At 39.0% G+C, this 21984-nt stretch overlaps 2 protein-coding genes across 6 annotated transcripts in view; one reads left to right on the top strand and one right to left on the bottom strand.

Moving 5' to 3' along the window:
* Window positions 1-20171, bottom strand: part of INVS (inversin) — an 85261-nt gene extending 65090 nt beyond the window's left edge. Inside the window, exons 1-3 of one of the 5 annotated variants that reach the window (XM_005517338.3) lie at window positions 20035-20171; window positions 16226-16395; window positions 10355-10521 (exon numbers count right to left, since the gene is read on the bottom strand). In XM_005517338.3, the coding sequence (XP_005517395.2) occupies window positions 10355-10521; window positions 16226-16331 (273 nt within the window). In that variant the 5' untranslated portion in view covers window positions 16332-16395; window positions 20035-20171. Of the gene's footprint in view, window positions 1-3040; window positions 3170-10354; window positions 10522-10792; window positions 10898-12547; window positions 12658-16225; window positions 16396-19697; window positions 19941-20034 lie in introns of those variants that run through there. The other 4 variants (XM_088060036.1, XM_014255988.2, XM_088060047.1 and 1 more) reach the window with 4 other exon arrangements.
* A 37-nt stretch (window positions 20172-20208) lies between these two features.
* Window positions 20209-21984, top strand: part of ERP44 (endoplasmic reticulum protein 44) — a 48302-nt gene continuing 46526 nt past the window's right edge. The window contains exon 1 of the mRNA XM_005517337.3: window positions 20209-20413. Coding sequence (XP_005517394.1) covers window positions 20357-20413 — 57 coding nt within the window. The 5' untranslated portion in view covers window positions 20209-20356. The remainder of the gene's footprint in view (window positions 20414-21984) is intronic.

The raw sequence follows: 21984 nt of genomic DNA, 5'->3' as shown, positions 1-21984 counted from the left end.
GATCAGAGGCACAATCCCTAAACTGAGGCTTTTGCTACAGCAAATGTTAGAAGACAGCATTAAAAAAAACCCAAAATAAAACACCACAACCACAGGAATATTGTTAACATGAGGCAACCAAAAGCATAATGCAAGTAAAAACGTGCAAGTTATTTAAACAGTTAAAAAGCAACTAATACTGCCCTGACAAAAATAATGAACTGATCCCTAAAAGGATGTATGCTTTCCAGCAAGGGATTCCTATGCTTCTGAATATACTTAATAATAGAAAAATATTATTAAAGCAAATTACATGAAAACTTTATTTAAACTTAAAGTTTTAGTTAAAGACATAAAACATGAATATCTGCTATTCTACTTTAACTGAGGAAAATGTTCCTGCAAAAAATTCAGGTTGCACAGATAAAGGAAACAATGTGCAAGTGCAACAATATTAATTTAAGAAATCTAAACACTGTGAAAAGATCTGTTTAGTTAAAAAAATAATAAATCAAAATATGTAGTATTTTATTGTTTTAACTTCTTAGGCGTACAAAATATTCTTGGGGATGAATACTTTATTAATAGTTTCAACCAGACACAGATGATTTAACACTTTAACACAGATGATTTAACGGATGACTTAACACTTTAATTATGGGCAGTACAGCACAAAATAGAGATATTTAAATAAGCAGTTTGGCAAATGGATCCTTTGTGACTCCTACTGCCTGAAGAACACTTGAGTCTACAGGACATTTGGGTAAGTTGGCTCTCACAAAACTCAAGCAAACCTATAAATAAAATTTGAAACAGTATATAACATTTCTACAAATAAAATATAATTATTACTATTCTACTCTAAAACGTGCTCCAAATATAATAAATCACTGCAAACAGAAGATGAATATTGTCATTTTCAAATACCACAGAGTAACATTTAGTAGACACATTTTTATTTCCATTTTACACATTTTTAGTAGCCTTCTGTCCTTTCCAAAATGAGACCAGTTCAGAATTCCTAATGCTGAGCCCCACAGAAGCACCTGTGTGAAGGAGACCTACAGAGGTGCAACTGGCCTGGCTCAACCCTCCACACCAGGGAAGACTGAGCAAACTCTTTCCAAACTCTCACCCATGTTAAGGCATCTACGCCTATGCCGGTGACAGTGAGTCCACAGGGGTCTCGGAAGCTGTTTGGGTTTTACAGGATCAAAAACTCCTTTATTGTTTACATTATAAACCTCCTACTTATCCTAGGTTATAGCCATTGCTATGGTTTGTTCTTATTTAGCAGACTCATTCTTTTTAACCTTTACTTTTTAACATATCTTGATTAAAGAGAAATGGAATATATACCTTCTCCCAATTTGCTTTTATTTTAAAAAAACCCCACAACAATGCCATACTGGAGGACTAAGTGGTGCCAAATAGTGAAGAAAATATACTGTTCCTAACACATAATCTTATCAGCAAAATCTGTAAATGTCTTTAAGATTTAGACTTACTAGCCCAATAAGTTGTCTGCCTGTTATTACTTGTGACTTCTCTGCTGCAAGCCTTATTTATAGTATTTGGTTTATGATCACTATTCTTGATAAGTGAGAGTATTTTCCACTATTGCAAGTCAGAATTGGTACACTATTGTATTTTTCAAGTTGTGTCCCAGACATGCCTCTTTGAGAATCACACTGAACATCCCTTATACAGAGCAAGAACTAATCCACGCATCTTCCCAAAAACCTTAGACGTATTTATTCCTTCTTCTGTGTTTAGATTATGTTTGCAACCTCACAATTAGAACAAAATCCTTCAAAATGTGGATGCTAAAATGATGGCTGCCAGTCAACAACTGCCCCAGGCAACTGGAGACCAACACCTCAAATGTATGTCAAAGGGAACACACTCAGTCCATCCCTTTCCATGCAAATATACTCTACTATTGGGTAGACTATTGGGGAAAATACTCCACACGTGCTCCTACTGCAAGCCCTCTTCTTAAACATCCTCCATCCTCCTTCAGCTTTTACTTCTTCTATTCTAAAGGGGGGAAAATAATATTTTGCTATTCCAAACAGAAGTAGGTAGAACCATTTTGTCTACAGCAGGCTATAGAGCAAATCTGTCAGATATTTATAGAATAATTCATTTTAGTGTCTCAACCAGCTTTATTTGTTTTCTTTCACCATCCAATCCTAAACACAGACAGTAACAGATGCCATGTTTTTTGGTTAGCCATGCTGTAACTCCTTTGATGTATAAAATGACTGCTGGAAACTAACTATAGTCAGGGAGGTAGCCACACTTCCAACATATTTTACCAGAGTAAGTTAGTTTAGTAACCAACTGTTACTAAAATAATTTAAAAGTCAACTCCTCAAGTTCCATTGACTATAGACATTCATATCATATTTATCAGTAAAGTCTATATAGAGACCAAGTTTGATCTTACAGCTTAGTCTAAAATTCTGATCTTAAACTTCAAGTCAAAAGAATACTTTGGCATGTAAATTTTTGCATAACCTTGTCTTAAAATATGGTTTCATGCTAAAATAAAACCAGTGAGAAATCAGATTCAGATGTCTTAGTATCTGCTGTGCAACTGAAACCTAACACGTAGAACAGTATTTCCACAGCTTTATCTTCTGCAGAGAAAAGAATTGGCTGGATTTTAACCCACATTTTGACAGTAGAGACAGACAATTGCTGGATACCATATGATTATAGCAGCTTAACACTTAATGAGGAAACAATAATGTGCATGTTCTTGCCTTGTTACAAGACATGACAGCGTCTGCAAGCTGAAAATGCACTGCCTGAATATATGAGAATCGCGTATCAGTCTTGCAAAGTAGTGCCCAAAATTTCACTCTGAATCAAGACACAGCAGAGACAAATGGAAGTATTAATGAAATCTAAAGAAGAGTCAAAAGCAGAATTAGGAGAGACATACAAGATCATGAAAGAGAGTCACAGTTGCAATTTATCACACACAGGAAAACACCAATTTCAGAAAGGTTCCTGTCCTTCCTGAATTCAAATAGGATGCTAAAATCCTTACCTATGGTTTTGAGAGTATTTTTCATTATGTCCATTTAGGAAATTCCAGTCTTGCAAAGTCTCTGTTTTATTGTTCATTCTCAGCAGTGACAGCACAACTTTCTTGGGGAGTATACTGGGAATTAGATCTCTGTAACAAAGCAAGTATTCTCCTCTTGAATTTTTCCTGTAGCTATTTTTAACCATTTCAATAAGGGCTTGCAGCGGAGATCAATGGCAGTATCAAAACAAATAGCAAAAAGCATTTGGGAACATGGGGCCTTGTGTTAAATAGGCAGAAAATTAACTGTTCTTTTGTAGAATTAATTTTCTGTCAACTCATTGCCTGTTGAGCAGTGCTACAGCTGTGAAAAGGGGTTGGGAAGGCTGTGGATGGTACTAACCCCTTGGTATCTAGGGCAGCTTCTGTAGTATAAGGCACACAAATCACACAAGGAACTACTCTGCCTTCCACCCTTCAGCAACTTCAGGCTGCATTCACTAGAGAGAACTCCTTGTTTGGGAAAGTGAAGAAAACATTTGTATCATGGTTATTGTCTGTGGCTTGATTAATCACAGAGGAAACTACAGTCCCACATGTCAAAAAAATCACCTCTTCTGGCAGGTCAGCAAACACTCCTGGTTTCACATCCTGGTGTGTTCAAATTTCTCACATTTAATCAAACTGTACATTCACATGAAAATGTCACAGAATGAATGTAAAGCTCATCCACATTTCATGAACCTACATGCATAGAATTAATATTACTGATTACGAGCTCTCACTTAAGGGGGAGCATCATAAAAGGTTATTGGCCTAAGGATAAAAAGAACAGGAACTGGCAGCCATTGTCTCTGACATGATCATTTATTTTCATTATATAGATTGGAAAAGAAAGTTAGAAGCACATGTGCTCTTTTATACAGATCAAATAAAGCCTTATGAAAGATCTGAGAGACTACAGCTCTAGGAAATACATCTTGGAAAAGGTAATGAGGGAAAAGTGTATAAACTTGCTCTCAGGCAAGTTAATTCAAGCGTTTTTAATACAAACACCTTTTGTTTGCTCAAGAAAGAGGGAAAAAACATTCTGTTTTTGCAGTTCTTGGACTAACCTAACTGTACTCATTAGATAAGACTCGGGAATAAACTTTCATAAAATAAGTGAACTAAAGACTACCTTGTGTTTCTAATTTTCTACCATGTCTAATGCTTGCCACAGGCTGTCTTTTTTTACTTCACCTTTACTGTTACTGCTGAGTATACAGGAACAACCATTTTTTCTAGTTTAAGAAAAATCAAAGGCCATTAAAATATATCCTTTTACTTTACACAGAATTCCTAACTGGATCCTGGAAGTACTGTTATTTATCAACAACCATGTCAGCAAATAAATAATATAAGCTACGCAATATTTAACGCTTCTAAAGTCACATTTTCCCACTGGGGGTGTATTCGTTTTCCTGAAGACAAAATTAATATCCTCCTGACATTTAAGCATCCTGATAGATTATTTTAAGTGCATAATATTAGAAACCAACCAAAAAATATTGAATTTTTTCTTCTATCCCTATGAACACAGAAGGCTGTTCCTCAAGTATTCAGAAAGATTCAGGTAGGTTACTCCCCAAAGTAAACAGACTGCTAGTGAGTACTCCCTGTGAGAAATTTTGAAAGAGGCAGGCCTGCTTCCCAACCCCCCCCACCCCCCCCCCCAAATTAAACTGGAATTACTTAATGAAAGATAAATGACAAAACATATACAGCTATTTTGGGTACGCAGAAACATTTTCATTCATAAGTATCACACGTGGGTAGTTTAAAAAAGTTGCAATTTAACACTAGAGGAAAATTGCTACAAATGCAAAATGCCTACAACTGAAAATGAATGCCTGTTGTTAAACTGTAATCCCAGTACTCAAATCTCCACAGCATGTTTATTTCACAATAATCTAAGTTCTACAAACTTAAACAATCTGTACCCATATAGTAGTACTACAATTCCTCAGTGCAAAATCACTGGCAAATTATGCTAATGATTCTACTTCTGTTGCAATCAGTCACAGTTTCAGTTTCAGTAAATTACATCCGTGTTCAGGAAGTCACAACCACCCTCTGAAACTCCCATGGCAATCTTTGCAGGTGCACTCCTGCAATAATTTGTATCATTTTCTGGTGGGTTTGGATTTTTGAGGGTTTTTTTGTTTGACAGCTTTTAATTTAAATTTTATGAAGTTAATGACTTGACCTCCCCCTTTTCTTGTTTTTTTAAGGGATATGCACCCTTTCAAAATTGCTTGTGAGACCTGTCCATTTGAAAAGAGAGAGCAAAGGAGTGGAACAAAAGAAAATCTGAAAGGAAAAACACCAAGTAACTTAATTTACATGGCCTTCTGCCTACAGAGACTGAATAATCTTCATCATAAGGCTGATGAAAAAAAGACAGATACTATGAAATATCATGTCAAGGAAAATTGTAAAATGAGTTGCTAAAAAAAATTTATGCCTTGGGTGAGATTAATTTGTCACAATTACAACACTGACAACACAAAAACCTCCAGTAGACAAATGCCCAAAAGAAAGAATCAGCTAGTCAGTGTGCCCTAGAGTACTCATCTCACTTTAGGGTGAATGACTGCACCCTCAAGTGCATTACTTTTAAGTTATCTATATGACTAGCTTATATGTAAATGTCTGCAATGTAGATTTTTAATTACATGAGATTCTTCTCAGCCCATCATCTCACATTGCATTGTACCATATCATTTTACATTGAAAGAAGATATACTTGTTACATTTAAGCACACAGAAAATTAAACTATCTCTTTATTCAAGCTAAAAATCTTTTTCAGACCAACAGATGTATAAAACTTAAGAGCTGTAGTACTTGCTTATTAAAAGGATGCCCATCACTAAACAGAAGACTAACCATTAAGAACACAATTATTAGCATGAAGCACCCACTCATTGAAGGTTATCATATCTGTATTTAACCACAGGTGCTTTTCAAAAAGCATGAACGTTTCTAATAGCACAGCCAAAATTTCTTGCCTTATTAATTTCGGGAACTTTCTGAAAAGAAAGGTGTGGGAATGCTTAGCCTTAGAAAGGTGACAAGGATAATAAGGGAATATCCTAAGCCTTACTTCTTGAAAATAGTCCAGAATGTCACTAGTGAAGTGTGAGGCAGAGAGATTATAAAAATCTTTTGTTGAGATGAGAACAGATGAGAACCTGACAGCTTTGCACCTAACTGCTGCTTTGTACACATGCTCCAGTAACAAAAACCATTTGAATGAAGCATGGCAAGACCAGGATGACACAGCAACGCTAAGTTCCAAGACAGAAGTTTCCTCATTAACTAGTAGATAGAGCCTGGTTATTAAAACAGCACTAGACAGAGGTACTGAAATCATCAAATCACCTTCACTTCTTACCTGTGTTGAAACCCTTGGAACAGAAAGAACATGTGAGAGCACTGGCCAGTCTGCCTAGGTATGCTATCAGAAATAGTTTTGGTAGAGACTATGACCTGCTTTTATATCAAGTGCAAAAATTTTGGTACTGCTTTGTGAAACAAAGCAAAGGCACTTGGAGCGCACCAGAATATGGGGAGGAGATCAACTACACAACTGCAAATAATGAAGTAACTACTTCAAAAGGACTTAGAGGTACCATTAGGAACAGAAAAAGGATTAAGGAACAATTGTGACACTACCACATCAGATAATGCTTTATATGACCATATGGATAGTGCTGAAATCTTTACCTATAATTTCAGAAGAACTCTGTACTATCAACACATAAGAAACTGCATTTTGAACAGTGCATGTGATTGCTGGCATTTTGAAGGACTGGAAGAAATGCTTTTACAGAATGAACTCCTTATGTAACAGCAATGACAAGCATGATGGAAGCATAAGGCCGTCTCCTGCTCTGAAGACAATAGCCGGAGGCATAAAACTTGCCGAGAGGTGAATGTTAAGAATAAAATATAATGTAGAGCTGCTATGTACATATGTGTATGCATTCACACACTTACGCAGTACAGCCAGGTTTGCAACTCACACAGGTTGAGTCAGGAACTAGCTATGCAAGTGTTGATGGCATGATGTGTTACAGTTGTTCATTTAAGTCCTACCCAACCAGAAATCCATCCTAGAGAAGAAAAGCCACTGAAGTCCTAATTCATTTTACTTAATACTGATGATTTATGACTGAATTCAGGTCAATGCCACATTTCTGAATGTTTGTTCTATTATAGGGATTAAAAAACCCAGAAGCAATTTTACTAGGACTGAAAGACATGAACTGGCAGCTCTCTTACAGTGAAATCTCAAGACAACAAAACCAACTGTTTTTATGATAACCAGGATTACTAATGGGAGAGACACCATCTTGAATCCAAACACATGGATGAAGACATTCAGCTCTCTTCAATCCAAGATGACTAAATCATTGCTTCTGTTTGGCATTAGAAGAGCATTTTCTCACAAACTCTTTGCCTCTGAGACAGTTCTGTGATTCCCAAAGAAAGGCAGCAAAGACAATTTTTTGTCAAATCAGCTGCGAGACTGTTTCAGAGGAACAAGCGCAAAGGGACACGTAAAGACAGCTTGTAGAATGATGACCCAAGGAGTCTCAAATATTCTGGCAACAAACTCTAGCCCCCAGAATGTCTGTCTGCTGTGATCTGATAAGCAAGGTGTCCCAAAAAGTCCTTCAAAGATACAGCAAAGAACAGCAAAAATAATCCTGGTATTTAGAGAGGAAGGTTCTGACTCAGGAAACCTTACTTCATTTTAGCTCCATCTGCTTTAGTTAGCATCAGTGTAGAAAGAAGTGTCTTTTCTTCCTACCTCTTCACTGGTTGAATGTAAAGGTCTGTAAACCTTAGCTTCTCTCTCCCAAGAAAAGGAAAATTAGGATGCAACACATAAAGTACAATTTATGAATCTGAATCTCCAAGTACTGTCCTTTTAAGCAACTTGTACTTGTGACTACCAATTAATGGGTATTCATAAAGTCATATGAATCTGTTTTTGATGAAGCACAGGACAGCTACTGACTCACAAGCTTGAACACAACAAATAAAATACAGTGGCCCTGGTAAATATGTATATTCATGATTAACCAACAGACAAAACAACTTTGGAAATGGGCGATCTCACAGCATGCTTCTTTTTCTATCTGAAAGTCAACTGTACTTAGAAATTTTATTTTTGGAGAAAACAAGTTAGAACATAAACCAAAAGTATCAGCAAGAAATAAGCAGAATGCAAAACTGCATGAAACATTAAGTTGTTTTGAATTTTAATCTTACGCATTTTTCAGGAGACACTAGTGACAGAGATGTAGATCTTAAAATGTTAATATGGAAAGACTACAGACAAAATTTTACACACATGAAATGTTCATTTCAAAAGCTGGCATCAATACCACGTAACTGTTCAGAAGACACAGAAGGGAATTTTAAAGGACAGCTAAGAGAGGCAAATAAAAAGCAGTTGCAAGGGCAACTGCTTTCCTGACCACTTCTTGCTGTGGGGTGAATCACATCTATCTAGTACATTACACAGTAGGAGTGTGACTACATAAAATCTACTGCTACAGTCTATCTCATGTTGTTTTACCTTCCTTTTCATCTGCACTGTCAACTGAAAACACATCTAAAGTGGTACAAGTATCTCATATTAAAATTTGCACTTTCAGGATTGAAGCAAGGTGTAAAGGAAATAGAAAGCACATTCAGTTTATGGATATTACACCAAGGCAAAATCTCTCTTGCCTTTAATTGCTATAATATAAATATCCACAATATGAACATTCAGACAAAGATTTAGACAAGACATTATATTGTTTCAATATGCTAAAATGTATTTTAATAATCTGGGGAAAACATAGTTTTTATAATTAAGTTTTTAATATGGTTAAAATGTTCATGTGTCTATCACATCATAAAATCAGAATGCCTGTATGAATACCAGGCAAGTAAAGTATGTTACAGCAATTTTTTAAGTCTCTGACATTGCTGCTTTTATTAAACACCTATCTTTGAAACAACAACATGCATAGTAAGCTGGTTGGTCCCTTAGAAATACAAAATTAATCCCGGAAACAAGGTTATGATGATCACTGAATTATCTTCATCAGAGTGCAATGGTATGTAACCAAGCAGATGAATTAGCCTATTTCAAATCAACTACAACCTACAACACTTTATTTCCCTGCAAGGTAAATAAAGCGTTATTCTGTGTTACCACATGCCACACAGTCCCTATGGACTCCCATGCAAATGTACCTGGAGAATATCACCTTATTATAGTCTTCCCAAGTTTTTGTTTTATTTAACTGCTCCTTACTGAATACCATGACCATACAATAGCGACCTTTAAGTAAACCTATTTAAAATAAAATAATAAAAAATTGCAGGTGTATTAAAACATCAGAAAAATGTGAACAATTATGAACAGGTGACAGGTGACAAGATATATAACAAGATATATAACAAGAAATGGTTTGCTATGAAAACCATGGCAGACGCTCTGATACCAAAAGACAGCAAACACAGACAAAAAAAGTGTTAATTTTTGAGCAGTTACAATTTTAAACATACTATAAAAACTAAAATAGTAAAAAAAAGACTGTTTCCTTCAGTTTGAAATTCTACTCTTCTCTGTGGAGTCTTTTCCACAGTTTTTGAACTCAAATGTCTTGGTTAGCAGCCAAAGCCGCTCCCCCCCTTTTTTTCCCCCCTGCCATCAGCAGCCTGCTTAGTGTCCTGTGGAGAGACTGTGGATACTTCCCCCCGGCCTAACCACGCTCAAAATTTCTTGCAGCTCTGAAGTTACGCTTTCAATTACCTTTTATTTTATTGCTGAATACTTCCTTTAGCACTTTTTCAGTGGGACAATATAACTGGACAGTACAATAGACTGAGATTGTAGAAGGAAAACCAGACAATAATGAACTGACCACTGGCTGCAGGGTAAGGTATAGAATTCAGGAGTTAAGTTAAGCCAAGGAAGAAGGGTGTGGGGAAGATGATTTTAAGGTTTGCATTTATTTCTCATTATGCTACTCTGATTTGACTGGTAATAAATTAAACTAATTTCTCTAAGTTGACTCTGTTTTGCCTGTGACAGGAGCTAGTGATGGATCTCTCCCTGCCCTTATCTCAGCCCATGAGCCTTTTGTTATATTTTCTCCTCCCTGTCCAGCTGAGGAGGGGAGTGATAGAGCAGCTTTGGTGGGTGTCTGGTGTCCAGCCAGGTTCAGCCCACCTCACAGCTGTGGTGAAAACCCTTACTTTGTAAGCACTTATAAAGTAATTACCTTTTGTGCAGCAAGATGGAGAGCAGTTCTTCGGCTGCGATCAGCTCTGTTAACATCAGCTCCAGCCTTCAGCAATGCCTCTGCACAGTCCAGCCTGTCAGCCAGCACACAGTACATAAGTGGAGTTCTTCCAAACTGGTCCTCTTTATCTTTCAGCTCAGAGTTTCCTAAAAGCCAAAACAAAGCACCCACTTAAACCAGTAAAGTATATTAGTATATAGCTAAAAGCAGTACTTTTTAATAAAAAGTCATCTTATTATAATATGAACAGCAGGTATGTCATTAAAATATATCTGATGTGAACAAAAAATGGAACATGTGATAAATTCAGAGTTATTACATTTTATCCTACTTTTACTGACAGTTACAGAATATTTCAAAATATATTTACAAAAAAAAAGTATATTCAGAAAACATTAGTTCCATAAATATACCTACCACCAGTAATATTCTGCAGTGGCATAACTACAAATAATTTTCAAAAAGTAATATGGATCTCGGCTGCACAGAGTAGTTTCAAAAATATCAACAATAGCACAGAAACCAAACAGACCTCCTGAAACCTGCAAACACTGTAACTAAAACAAAATTTGAAGCCTACTCACAGTAATGTTTATTTTAAAAGCATAAACGTCAATATTACACCAATACCGTTATTTACTTCAGGGTGCCTTACCATATGGAAACTACTGAAATACTTCTCAAGCTTTATTAAATTGATAAGGTTAGTAAGGCAGTAATCTGAGATCCTATTCAAAAAAGTCAAAACATTCTTATTCTTATTCACAGTCCAAAAAACCCTCCAAACAAAGCAGTTTCACTATAAAGTTTCATATTTCCATGATGTCACCACATAAAGACAAGCACCTTTAACTTCATGGGTATCAACTACCCCACATGCCCAGATTCTCCAGATCTCCAGTGGAGCAACCTTGTCTACAATTACCCAAGGAACATTGAATTTTACAGGCAAGTTAGTTTTGCTTTTTAATTATTCCTTTGTCTGCATGACTGTTGATGCTTCAAAAGCACTCCAGCAGAGGCACGCTGCTTCTTCACAAAGTCTTTGCTCTCCCCCAGCATATTATAGTTATCTACATATCCAGTAATTTTATTCTTAATTATAATTCACCCAGAAGAAGAATCACGTGGATTAAATATGAATCAAGGGGAATATCAAGAATTAAAATTCATTCCCTACCAATCAAGCCACTTAAAAAAAACACTGTCAAGTAGGATACTGCTAGTCAGAGAAATCATTTACTCACTCAGTACATTTTTAGTTCCTTTAAAACTATAGAGTGAATACTATGTCAGTCACATGACTCATTCTGTAACACATTTTTTTTTTGCCTTGAAAGTGTGATTTGCATTAAGAAAAATCTTTTTGCTCCACAAAAAAAAAGTTTAAGAACGTTTCCAAACTCCTCTGTGATACAGATATAGTAAAATTATTTTTATTCTTCGCCTGTGGCCTTGTCTTCTCCGACTGCCACTTCACCTTGGCAACCCACTGGTTTTCTAACTAATTTTTATGCCACTAGCAATTTACTGAAAACCAAAACAACAAACAAACAACCCCCAAAAAACCCTGCAAGAAGTCTTCTACTTCTTGCAGACCTATATCTAGATTTCTCAGGAACAGACTGGCTTTTGAACACCTTTTTGCATTATAACACTAAACTTCACACTGCTGTTTAGCTGGCTCCGCTGCATTTATTGTGGTTCCAAGCATGATTTAACATATCACTGTTCCAAACCAACAGGCCAGATTCTCTAATTAACTAAGTACAGTCATGTGCTCTTCCAGTATTAGTTCAATGTGGTCACTTAGACATCACTAAACCACATTTCACTACTAAGTTCTAACATAACCTAAACAGTGTCTTAAATTGCTTGAAGCCAATGGGACTTGAACACTCAAATGTATTAAGAGATACATAAACATTCATTTCTTCCAATAAGACACAAGCACATGGGCTTATGCTCAGGTAACATTGGTTCTTAAATTGGCAGTGTCCAAAACCAGTACCTTTCTCTCAAATTCCAGTTCTCTTTCTGTTACAGAATGTTAGGGGAGACATATATATATATATACACATATATACATGTATATATATGACTTAGCGACTAACAACAAGCAAAAATGGCCTAAAGCTCACGCGCAACATAACTAAGTATAGCAACAGATACCTATGTTCATTTTCAGTTCCCAAAAAGTGATGTAGCTGATGACAAGGAGTTTCCATGACTGCATACAGTCTGAGGGAAAAAGGAGCAAGAGCTTCAAAATTAGATGCCAGTAATTTGCCTGATGCTCCTGCACTGTTTTTTAAGGCAAAGAAACTATCTTTAGGTAGCAGTAGGTTTTCTCCTATTGTTTACCAGGGCTCTGTAAGGCCCTTAGAATGGCTAAAAGAGCATTTCCCTAAAAGGCTGTCTTTGCACTCAGGCTGAGCTGCTATATCACCATCAGCTGCTAAGAGGAGATTAAGCTGATGAAAGTCACTAGCCACAGACCTTGTGAACTTCACAGCTGCAGCAAATTGCTATTTTCTGCAATCAAGAAAGCACAGGTAGCCTTCAAAACGTCCGCATATTAGCGTACCTAATAAGTGCTCTGGCAAAAATAAATTCTCTTCACATACCTGCCTAATAAAGGAATTTTTTAATCCCCTTTTAGAAACAAAGCCTTCAGCCCACTAGAATATGTACTCCATAAGCTTATTGCCAACAGAGATCATGAACACTACAGAATCCAAGTCCAAAATTTAACTCTCACAGCTGTACTTCACCACTTCCTCACACTCTATGCAAGCAGTTCTATCAGACTCTTAACATCTCTATGCATTTTTTCAAACCAGAAAAGGAGAAAGGGCAGCAGGAGGGTGTGAATTCTCCCTAATTGTTAAAGGATAGATAATTTCTTCTCACTTGCAAGAATCTTGCCTGCTGCAGCACCTCAGATTTATTCTACCACCCACAATGTACAACACGCAAGAGAGAAGTAAGAGAGGAGGATCAAACAATAGCACACAACTGCATATTTGTAACCCATAGTTTAGTTAAAATTTACAATGAAACATCACATCAGAGATTTAGAAGCATTAGGATGCAAGCAGTGCATGATAAGGGATTTAGAATGAGGAGCTGGACTGAACAGACACTTCAGTAAAATGACTATTGTAATCATTATGATGTTCTTTAATTAAATTAAATTAAAATTAAATTAGATGCCTCTTCCCAAAGCATAAAATGGAAAATGATCCTCCAAATACAAAATAAACTTTTGCTCACTTTTTTCCCTAGGATCAAAATCATACAGATGGATTTTAACGCTGAAGAACTGTTAATTAAAGACATGTTCAGTGTTGTGTAAAAACACAGGAAAGAAAATACTGTGAGCATTTCCCAAAGCCCAAGAACATACAACTCTAAAACAACATGGCACAGTACAGGACAACTCATGCAAGGTAAACAGTGAGCACACTTCTGTTACAACACTGGTAATACATGACATGTACCTCATGGTATTTAATCCACAGGCCTTTTAGAAAGTCCTGTGATTAAGCACTAGCAGCAGTTAACATACAGAGACACTTTGTTCCAAAGCCCCCTTTCTCTAAATTAATTTTCTACTTACCTTTGATTCTGTCTGTGCCTCTTTCTGGCACAGGGTGTCAAAAAGAACACAACATCCAGAACACGCTGTATTACTTCAAACACTTATTCCTTTAAAATTCATCCATACTCTAATTATATGCAAATAAAGCATCTATGTTTGTATACAGCCACACACGCTCCCCAAGCTACAGATGGCAGAAGAAAAAATCACCAAAGAGGTTTGAGGGGCTGCTCTAAGAGACCATTTGGCTAGCATCTATACCCCTCCTATGTTAATAACTGAAGAAGAAAAGCATGGAGAGGAAAGTAATAATGAATTTAGGGCTAAAAGGTCCTCCCTGAAAGGAGGAGAAAATCAAGACTTTTCATTGCTGCATCCACCACTAGCTATGTATCCAAGATATGCAAAGCTTGGCTGTATTAGAAAATCAGTGAATAGCACCGGTCGCTCAGTTTGCTTCTGGCATCAAGTTATACTTTCAACAGTTACCGGTAAACAGCTAAAAATATTACTCTAATGCATTCTTCTTCTGCTAGGCAATATGTGAAGTTTTTTTGGTTTTTTTTTTTCCTTTTTGGTCCAGTTCTGGCAAAAATAAGGTCTGTGTCATATCCTGTAAAAACACGGCAAAGCAGAAAAGCCAATTTTGCTAGTACAGCAAATGCTACAAGGATTGTGCAGTTTTCTCTCCCATGCAGAAGTTAAAGAGCATCTTTCTCTTGTTACTGCATGATCATCATTAAAAGAAGAGCAATTTCCTTAACTGATTCTAATGGCTGTTTTGTGGTATATTTGACAAAATGTACCAGCAACAAGAAATAATTTTTCCTTAGCGTTTTCAAAAATATGTCTTTTGGCTGAGATTAACAAAAACACACTGAAGTTAGCAAAAACTCTTCATTGCTTCTTCAGGATTTGAAAGCCCAGACCTTTTTCCACCTCTACATGCAGGCAAAAGGGTGATTTAGAAACCCAGGTATTTAAAGCTACTTTGTAGTTGAATCTCACAGATTTCTAGAAGTATCTCTGTATCATCTGCTGTTTATAAAATGTTTTTAAAAAGAGCAAACAGATAGCATTAAATGCAAACAGTATATGTTTGAACCATCATATGACAAAATAAAGTTGAAGGTCTGACAAAAAATAACTGTTTCAACAAGTGCAGCTTCTATAAGTTCCCTCCTTCTATCCGTTCCCTCAAACGTGTTCCTGTTGGAGACAAGTCAGTTCTAGTTATGTTTTGACAAAATTAGATACACCTCGTAAAGAAGAGCCCCTTGCTGCTTTCTGTACAGCTTGGACAACAGATCCACACAGGTCTTCACCTTGCCTTCAACATAGGTCAGCAGAAGATACATAAAGAACCCTGACTGCTGGTGTCATGCTATTAACATTAAATTCTTCACACACATTAAAACTGACAGTAAGTGGCATAAATACAGATGGTGCCTCTTACTATTTCACAGTTCTTCAACCCTTGCTAAGCTCTGGGAATAGGATTTTCCAAAAAATGCTGAGCATACGGAACTTCTTCAGTATCACCTGGAATTGCATTTAATCAGAAGCTCTGAAAAATCCAAGTCTTCACCTATCATGTGGCAGCCTTCCAAATATATGCAAGACTGTTTTTGGAACACAGAATATATACTGCTTTTGAAAACTCTTAACCTGGAATGTAATATTACTCCTGGAGAGCAAGGGAAAGCAAAATCCTGAGCTTTTTAATGGACGGGAATTATTTTTTTTTATTTCAGATTCAATAGGACTAGACTTTCCCACTACCTTTAATTTCTCCTGAGAAACACTACCAGTCTGTCTATGAGAATCAAAGTAACAAGTAAGGCTGGCTCATTTTGTTCACAAATGCTACACAATGACAAGACTTCAGAAACTGTAATAAATTATCTGTAAAAGTACGTTTATCAAATTTCCCAAAAAGCAATTAAAAAAAATAAATGTTTGCAGCCAAAGTATTTCAGCACAAAGCACTTCTCCAGAACTTCAAATTTTGTGAAAGGGGTTCTATAACTTACCAATTTTCTATTTTACTTCACAAAGAAGTACCAATCAAAGGGAACAAGTAATAAAAAGTAAGAAAAATATGTCATATTTTCAGGCCAACATTTATTCTAGAAGCACATATAATCAATAAATCAAAAATATCTTAAAGCTCAGAGCTGTAAGTCAAAAACCAAAAAGCTTCAGTTCTGAAGTAATCCAAATGCATCTACAATGAAAACATTTACCTGCTATTAGCTTTTGGAGGGTACTCTTATCTCCATTAACAGCAGCAGCATGCACTTCAGATGCTAATGAGGAACCACTGAAGAGGCAGTTTGCTGAAATATTCATACTCTTCCAAGGTATTACTATAGGTCAGATCTGTGCCACCAACATTTTTTGTAGAAATTCAGTTCTAGGAAAAAACCCAAAACCACGTTAATAAAACAGAATTATTTTCATATTAAGTCATTAACATTATTCAAACAATCTAAAGAGAATAAACTTCTGTTAAAAACATTAAAGAAAAAAATGTGGGGTTTATCTGTGAATTAAATCTACCTATAGCCAAAATTCACCAGAAAAATAGCCTGCATTAAGAAATACCTACCTATATATTGTGGTTTCATTGCCTTAAACACAAATTTCAGTCCAAAAGCATTGCAAAATTCAATAAAGTGTTTCTCTATAAATCAAACAGATTATTCTTCAGAATGCTGCCATGCATGCTTTAATTCCGTAACCAATTAAGTTTGTTATGAAGTATGAACTTATTATAATTCTGCAGTACAGAACGACAGAATATCACAAAGTGGAATGGACACAGTGGGACCACTGAAGTCCAGCTCCTGGCCCTGCACTGAACATGCCCAAGAATCACACCATGTACCCAAGAACAGCATACAAACACTTCTTGAACTCTGGCAGGATGGTGCTGTGACCAATGAGTGGGGAGCCTGTTCCAGGGCTCAAATATCCTCTGGGTGAAGAAACTTTTCCTGATATCCTGCCTAAACCTGCCCTGACACAACTTCAGGTCATTCCCTTGGGTCCTGTCACTGGGCACCACAGAGAAGAGATCAGTGCCTGCCCCTCCTCTTCCCCTCATGAGGAAGTTGTGACTGCAGTGAGGTCTCCTCACAGCCTCCTCCTTTCCAGGCTGAACACACCAAGTGACCTCAGCTCCTCCTCACATGGCTTCCCCTTGAGGCCCTTCCTCATCTTCATTGCCCTCCTTTGGACACTTTCTGATGGATTAATACCTTTGTTATATTGTGTCACACAGAATTGCCCCCAGCACTGGAGGTGAGGCTGCCCCAGCTTAGAGCAGAGAAGGACAATCCCCTCCCTTGCCCGGCTGGCCACGCCGTGCCTAATGTCCCCCAGGACAGGGTTGGCCCTCCTGGCTGCCAGGGCACTGCTGACTCATAGTCAACTTGGCATCAGCCGGGTCCCTTTCCACAGCACTGCTTTCCAGCATCTCATTCCCCAGTCTTTTCATACAACCAAGTGCAGAATCCACCATTTTGCCTTGTTAAACTTCACACAGTTGGTGATTGCCCAGTCCCCTGACTTGTCGAGGTCTCTCTTACAGGGCCTCTTCTCCCTTGAGGGAAATAACAGCTCCTCCAAATTTTGTACCATTTGCAAACTTGTTTAGTATCCCTTCCAGCTGCACATCCAAGTCAATAATGAAGATAGTGAAAATCACAGGGTCAAGGATGAAGCCCTGCAGTGTCCCACTAGCAACAAGTCCCCAGTCTAATGTCACCCCATTCACTGTAACCCTTTGTGCCTGACCCATGAGCTAGTTGCTCACACAGCACATGCTGTGTTTACCCAGTTGTGTATTGGACATTTTGTCCAGGAGAATACTCTGAGAGACAGTATTGAAAGCTTTACTGAAATCCAAAAAGTTGCTCACACAGCACATGCTGTGTTTACCCAGTTGTGTATTGGACATTTTGTCCAGGAGAATACTCTGAGAGACAGTATTGAAAGCTTTACTGAAATCCAAAAAGATTCCATCAACTGATGTGTCACCTGACCCTACTTCCATTTGGCATACACCTTTTTCCATTAGCTTCAAAAGAAGATCCCTGGTCAGCCAAGCCAGCCTTCTACCTCGTGTGCTTGACTTCTGACATTTTGGAAGTGACATCTCCTGTGCCCTTAGGAGGTGATGCTTAAGAAGTGACCCACACTGATGGATCCCAATACCTTCAAAAGCATTTTCTCAGGGGATCTTACTATTTAGTTCCTCCATTTTCTTCACATTTTACCTCTCAACAAATAAACTAAAATATAAGAAATCCAGGGCCAGTATCATAAAGTTCAACAAATACCAAATAACTTAGTGAAGAACCAGCAACATCCCAATAACACTGACAATAATTTTTCCATAAAACTGACTGCATACAGAAGAGAATTAATAATGAAAGATGTTAATAGTTTCTACATGAAAGCAACAGTTACTTCTTCATAAAGTGTTCATAATCGTACAGGTGAGAGAAGCAACCCATTATCTCTACAGCAATTCTTAGTAAAGTGACATGATTCCATTGAATGGGCTAATTCTGCATCAGAGAAGTTCTGAAATATTAAGAGGGACTAGAAAAGGAAAATTTTTTAACATTCCTCAGGTATTTTTCTCATATATATAATAAACAGATGAACTGCAGTCTGGAGGACTTGCTTTAAAATCCTCATTGACAAAGCAATGAGACATTTTCAATAAAAATCAAGAAATAAGAAAAAGATCTGCTTATAAAATGCTACATAATTGGCATTATTTATTATATGCATCATATTACTGGAATCAAATAAATAATTCACTTTGCTTCTTTAAGCTAACTCTGAGTAAAATATGAGCCTTCACAAGTCACAAAATAAAGGGACACTCACATGGACACCAAGGCCTCTTCAAGGTGTGTGAAATTCCAACCAAACTACGATATGTCTACTTTGCATTATGCAGATAGCAAGATTTACATCATTTTTCTATTCAGCAAAACATGAGGTTGTGAAAATTTGTACATAATAGCACAACTATGCTATCAAAATTTATTGATAGTTTCCAAGTGAAGACTGAGCTTTGAAAAAATATCAAAGATTTTTCAAATGTGAGTTAGCGCACAAGATGTTCCTTTTACAGATCAAAGAGCACAAGTTCTTAAGGTAGTCATAGGTGAACTGATAAAAGCCAAGTTTCAATTTCAAACTATAAAAAAAACATCACTTGTATGTACATCTTTGCGTGTGAGTGTTTGCAGCTCATGAAACTGACAGGCCACAAGATTTTTGCAGGGTCTTACAAAATCGGAGCTTGTCAGGCTTTCTTTGAAACCAAGTCAGTCTTGACTTGGAAAAGGTTGATGTAAAGGATTTTCTTTTAAATGGTGTTATACCCCATCTCCCTCCTTACACTCGGGTACATACTGGAAATGTGACAAATGCAAAGTGCAGCTTTCTGTGATCTTTTTGAGACAGCTCTGCAAGGTCTCAGAGCATCTACGTATTCTGCAAGTTTTCCGAAGTTTTACTGGAAGAGGGCGAAGCCCTGAATTTTGGGTGTTCTTCATTTTCAGCATTTACAACTGAGGAAGTGACAGAAAGCGCAAATCTATTGAAGCGCCAAGGGATAAACATCAGCGATGACGTCCCGCTCAAACTAAAGTTTCCCGACCCTCCCAGCAGCCGCTCTGCCCCGTCACACACAGGCTTCCAAGCAGAAAGTTTCCTCCCAGACTCCGAGGACACGAAGACCACAAGGCGCACAGTGCCCAAATACCCCCTTCTCATATTCCCTGCAGCCAAACCCGTGTGCCCAGTCCCGGCGGCTGAAGGTACACGGCGGGATCCGAAGGAAACGCGGACACCCTCTGGGGGCTGGCAGGGAGCGAACCAGAGCGGAAGAGGGTGCGGTGTCCCAGGACACCCGCGCCACCAAGGCGGGAAGGGTTAACCCTCCCTCAGCCAAACCGCGAGAGCCGCCTCCGCCACTCCTTCCCTCCTTCTCCCCTGCCCGACACTGCAGCTGCGCCCCGTAACTCACCTCCACCCCGCCCTTCTCATCGCGCCGCCGCCGCCTCCAGGCACCGCCCCGCGGGCAGCCCCGGTGCGCTCTGGGATCCACTCCTCCTCCCTCCCTCTCTCTCTCTCCTTTCCTTCCTTCTCCCTTCCTTCTCCTCCTCCTTGCCCTCCCCTTCCCGGAACTACGGCTCCCGGCGTGCCCCGGGCGTGCGCGGCGGAGCGCGGGGCCCCGCGGTGGAACTTGCCCGGGTGTTTCCTGGCGACGGGGGGAAGTGGAGGAGCCGCCGCCGCGGAGAGTGGGAGCCGCGCTTCTCCCCTCCCCGCTCCCGGGCGCCCGATCTACCATGAGACCCGCCATCTTCCCGCTCCTGCCTGACCCTGGCTGCCTCCTGCTCCTCCTGGTAAAAGCCGCCGGCTCCCTGCTGCCCTTCCCTTCCCCGCGCCGGCTCGGGCAGGGCGGCGCTGGGGTGGCCGGCGGGCCCCGCTCGGGGTTCTGCTCTCGCTCCCCTCCCCCGCCCAGCAGGTGCCCGCGGCCGGGAAGGAGGGAGGGCGGGAGGTCGGGAGCGGCCCCGGCGGCGGGGCCCGGCGGTGTGGCCGAGGCCGATAGGCTGCGCGCACGGGGTGGGGCCGCGCCCGGGCCCGGGCCCGGGGCAGTGGCCGGGCGGGCGCTGCGGCCTCGCCCCGGCTCCTCGGGTGCCGGAGCCGGCGGGAACGGCCGTGACGGGGCCCCTCTGCAGCCCCCTGAAAGGAGGCTGTGGCAGGTGGGGGGCGGCCTCTTCTGCCAGGCAGCCAGCACCAGGGGAGGTGTAGGTGGGACGTGAGGAGGAATTTCTCCACAGCAAGGGTGATTAGACACTGGAATGGGCTGCCCACGGAGGTGGTGGAGTCACCGTCCCTGGAGATGTTCAGGAAATGACAGGATGTGGCACTTAGTGCAGTGGTCTAGTTGACACGGTGGTGTTGGGTCATAGGTTGAACTCGATTGTCTCAGAGGCCCTTTCCAGCCTCATTGATTCTGTGATCTTTAGTTGTCAGACTACAGCATTTTTTTTTAGGCTGGCATTACATGCATGATCTAAGCCACCTTCCGGCTTTGCCAGTACACAAATGCAATCACTGATGTGTGTGCTTTGTGGAGATAAGTTGCCGGTACTATAGTTCTTTTTTTTCTGTTTTTTCTGTTGTTTTTTTTTTTTTTTTAAAAAAAAAACAACCAAAAAAACCCAAACAAACAGGCTGGTGTGGTGATTCTTACTTTTCCAGAGATGTATTGGGCCAGATTCTGCACCTTTCGTAACATGACTTGGAGAAATAAGGAGGACTTGGTGTGGATAAATTTTAATGGGATTTTTCTCTTAAGATGCTAAGGATTTTAATCAATCTATTTTAAACATTTGGGAGAATAAAATGGGCCAGAAAATGAAAGAATAATTAGAGGTAATGGTGGCTAGATCTCTAGAAGTCCAGAGAGGAGCACAGAGTAATACAGCTGCTAATGAATGGAGGAACTGGTTGGGAATGCGAGGACACATCCGCAATGAACAGAACAAGTACTCATTATCCCTTTGAAATGTGCACTTCTACTTGGGTAAGCTCTGGTTAAAGTAAAATGAACATGCTGTCATTTCAGGGTTAGAAAACACGTGTGATTGGTAGGGTTTAAAAAAACACGTTTGAAATGTTTATATATAGACAGCAATAGCATACTAAAACACTATATGAGAGACTGAAGTGAGGAACCTCATACTTTTCAGTCACATCTGTGTATTAAAACAATATCGTTTATGTGCTAGATTGGTTTTCACTACTATTTTAAATACAGACTAATGAGCAAAACCAAGGAGTGTGTACTGTTTAAAGACACGATGGAATGTGTCCATTAAATAGACAACTACAAATTTGAAAAAGTGGGCCCAAGTTAGTGAGTTTTTCTTTCTTCATAGCACAGTTGATCAATGCAAATTAAATATGC

The sequence above is a fragment of the Pseudopodoces humilis genome, chromosome 1 (assembly GCF_049639895.1).
Source record: "Pseudopodoces humilis isolate 2021_Gansu_Grassland_sample_001 chromosome 1, ASM4963989v1, whole genome shotgun sequence".
Taxonomy (NCBI): domain Eukaryota; kingdom Metazoa; phylum Chordata; class Aves; order Passeriformes; family Paridae; genus Pseudopodoces; species Pseudopodoces humilis.
This window is presented reverse-complemented; position numbering and strand designations above follow the sequence as displayed.